The 2,620-nt window shown below is 43.0% G+C and overlaps 1 protein-coding gene across 1 annotated transcript; it reads right to left on the reverse strand.

The window, feature by feature from the left end:
* Nucleotides 1-1,058: 1,058 nt before the first annotated feature.
* LOC114293151 (uncharacterized) lies at nt 1,059-2,348 on the reverse strand. Its single transcript, XM_028237182.2, has one exon. It carries the CDS (start codon nt 2,310-2,312, stop codon nt 1,275-1,277), a length of 1,038 nt encoding a protein of 345 aa, XP_028092983.2. The 5' UTR covers nt 2,313-2,348; the 3' UTR covers nt 1,059-1,274.
* Between the last annotated feature and the right edge of the window lie 272 nt (nt 2,349-2,620).

A 2,620-nucleotide genomic window follows, 5' to 3' on the forward strand; every position in this document is an offset into this window, starting at 1 on the left:
ACACCAATCGTAATTTAATATTCTAGCTTCATGGCAACATCAGATTATCACACTTCTCTTAGCACCAATTTAATAATTATGCCATCCTTTCATGAACCAAAAGCAACAACACATAAAAAAAGTCACAACATCACTATATGCTCTTGGCCCACGAAGAATTGAACTTGGGCAAACCCTAGTTCTTCTAGCTCAAACCAAAACAATCAGCATAATTGACCAATAACTTAACCAGGACCAGTCTCTCTACTAGCACTCATGTCGTAGAAGTTGAAGGTGAGTCCCTTCCATACCATATTAACAGGGTAATTGTTACTGGATACGATAGCAGGGCAGTAAAACGGTTATCTAATAAGCACCCAATTGAGTAGGATGATCACCCTTAGATGTGAACTCAATTTGGAGAAGCTCATAAGACAAACCAAAGAAATTAATCTAACCTTCTAGCAGTTTGACACTTATTTCATTTGTCATGTACTCTCATTGCTTAGAGTGAAAAGAGTGCGGCTAGTTTAGTCCATATTGGATGGATCATGGGGGTCTAAGAGAAGTAAATTGGGTACAAACCTAACATTTGACATAATTTGCACAAAGTCGTTGCCCTCAAACTATTAATTGGTCGACTTTTAACTGTTGAATCAGTGGTTAAAGTCCCTACTTTAAAATTACTCTTCTCCACAATGACCTCGGCAAGCACGTACTTTGAGACCAACACTCTAATCAATAACCAATTGCATTCAAACCAAGGGGTGAGAGTACTCAATTTGACTGGACCACCTTACTAATAAAGGGACTTTTCTTATGAAGGCCCCCAAGCATATCTTCCAAGACCTCAAGTGCCCCGTGCTACATTCGTCCAATTGGCCACACTTTTTTTTTCATTACTCTAGATTAACTAAAAAAATGAATAAATAAATCATAATGATGTAAGCACTAGGGAAAATTCACTAAGTAAATTGGTTACAAGGCTTCAAGCACTTGAAATTTACTCAGAACTTATATGTAATGAAACATTAATTCACATCTCACAACTTGCTAAACAAACTAAAGACAGGAAAACAAGAACACAAACATAAAGACTTAACCTTTATTACTTAGGCAGAAGATTCACATATGTCAACAAAGCTGTTATCATGGATATAAACTCTTAATTAATCTACTTGGCTCAACCAAACACACCATTAAAGCATAAAAAGTCCCAAATCCACATAGCTTATATACATATGCATTAGTCAATAGACCTTCTTACCTCATGGTAAAGCCTCAAGCCCTGGAGTTCAATGATGTCCATAATCGACACGATAATCACTGTAATCGTCCCGTGCAGCCAAGTCAGTGTCGCCTCTCTCTGAAACCTTCTCGTCCTCGTGCTTCAACCCTTCATCCAAAGCGAGTCCAGCCAAGGCCCCAGTGGCAGCTCCAACGGCTAATCCTCCAAAGGCACCCATCTTTCCAGTCTTCTGCTTGTGATCATAGGACGTGTAATCCACCGGTGCGCTCGGTCCACCATAACCGGGCTGCCTATCGAAAAAAGGTCGCGGTGGTGGTGGCGGAGGCAGCTGAGAGTAGTATCCGGAGTAGTAGCCCGAATAGGGATCAGAATAGGCACTGTATGGATACGAATGAGGAGGCGGCGGAGATGGAGAAGGAGAAGGAGACGGCAACGACACAGGGACACGGTAGTCGCGAGGGGGAGGAGGAGGAGGGGCAGTTGAGAAATAATAGGAAGGGGGAGGGGTAATATGGTAATCAGGAGGGGGAGGCAAAGGGCGGTCGCGGACGGAGAGCTTGATGCGGATCTTGCCGTGGGGGCGGCCGGAGGGGCGGCGGAGATCGAAGGTTCTGAGTTGAGTGGAATCGTCCAGGTCAGCGAGGTCCTTGAGAGCGAGGCGGAGAGAGGCGACTAAGGGCTTGGGGGTCTCGGAGGGTTTGGAGTGAAAGATTTCGAGGGTGAGGATGGAGTCGTGGAAAGGGAGGGAGAGGGGGAGGACGAAGTGCTCGTTCCAGACGGGGCGGGTGGAGCCGGAATCGTCGGACTTGGTGGCCAGACGGCGATCTGAATCCACCCAGAAGATGGCGTAGGGCTTGAGGTCGCCGTTACGCCAGTTGACGTTCTTCAGATTCTTCGCGGAGACAATCGTCAGCACCAGATCCAGCGGCTTCGACGCCGGACGAGATGTTGCCATTTCTGGTGCTGGGTTGGGTTGTGGAGACAGAGAGAGAGAGAGCGGTGCTGTGCTGTGCGGTGCGTTGCTGCAATTGTCTTTGTTGGAAGGGGAAACTGGTATGGGAATTGGGAATTGGTTCCCCCCCATACAGTATACTATACACCGACTTATCAAGGAAAAAAAATATATAAAAAAATAATAATAATTTAGAATTTCATAAATTAAACTTTAACTTTTAAATTAAACTTTAACTTTTAATTATTTTTATTTTTTAAAATTATGTTAGTTAGGACCATTTGACAATTATTAAGGAAATATAAATAATTTTAATAATTATAACATTTCAGAGCTTAAACCTGACTTGTTTGTTTGTGTTAATTGCCCGTTATCTTGTACTTTATTATTTTTGCACTCTTGAGAATGATAGGAGAGTAATTAAGAAGATTTAAATAAAT

This window comes from Camellia sinensis, chromosome 8 (assembly GCF_055761805.1).
Source record: "Camellia sinensis isolate YWXY chromosome 8, ASM5576180v1, whole genome shotgun sequence".
Lineage (NCBI taxonomy): Eukaryota > Viridiplantae > Streptophyta > Magnoliopsida > Ericales > Theaceae > Camellia > Camellia sinensis.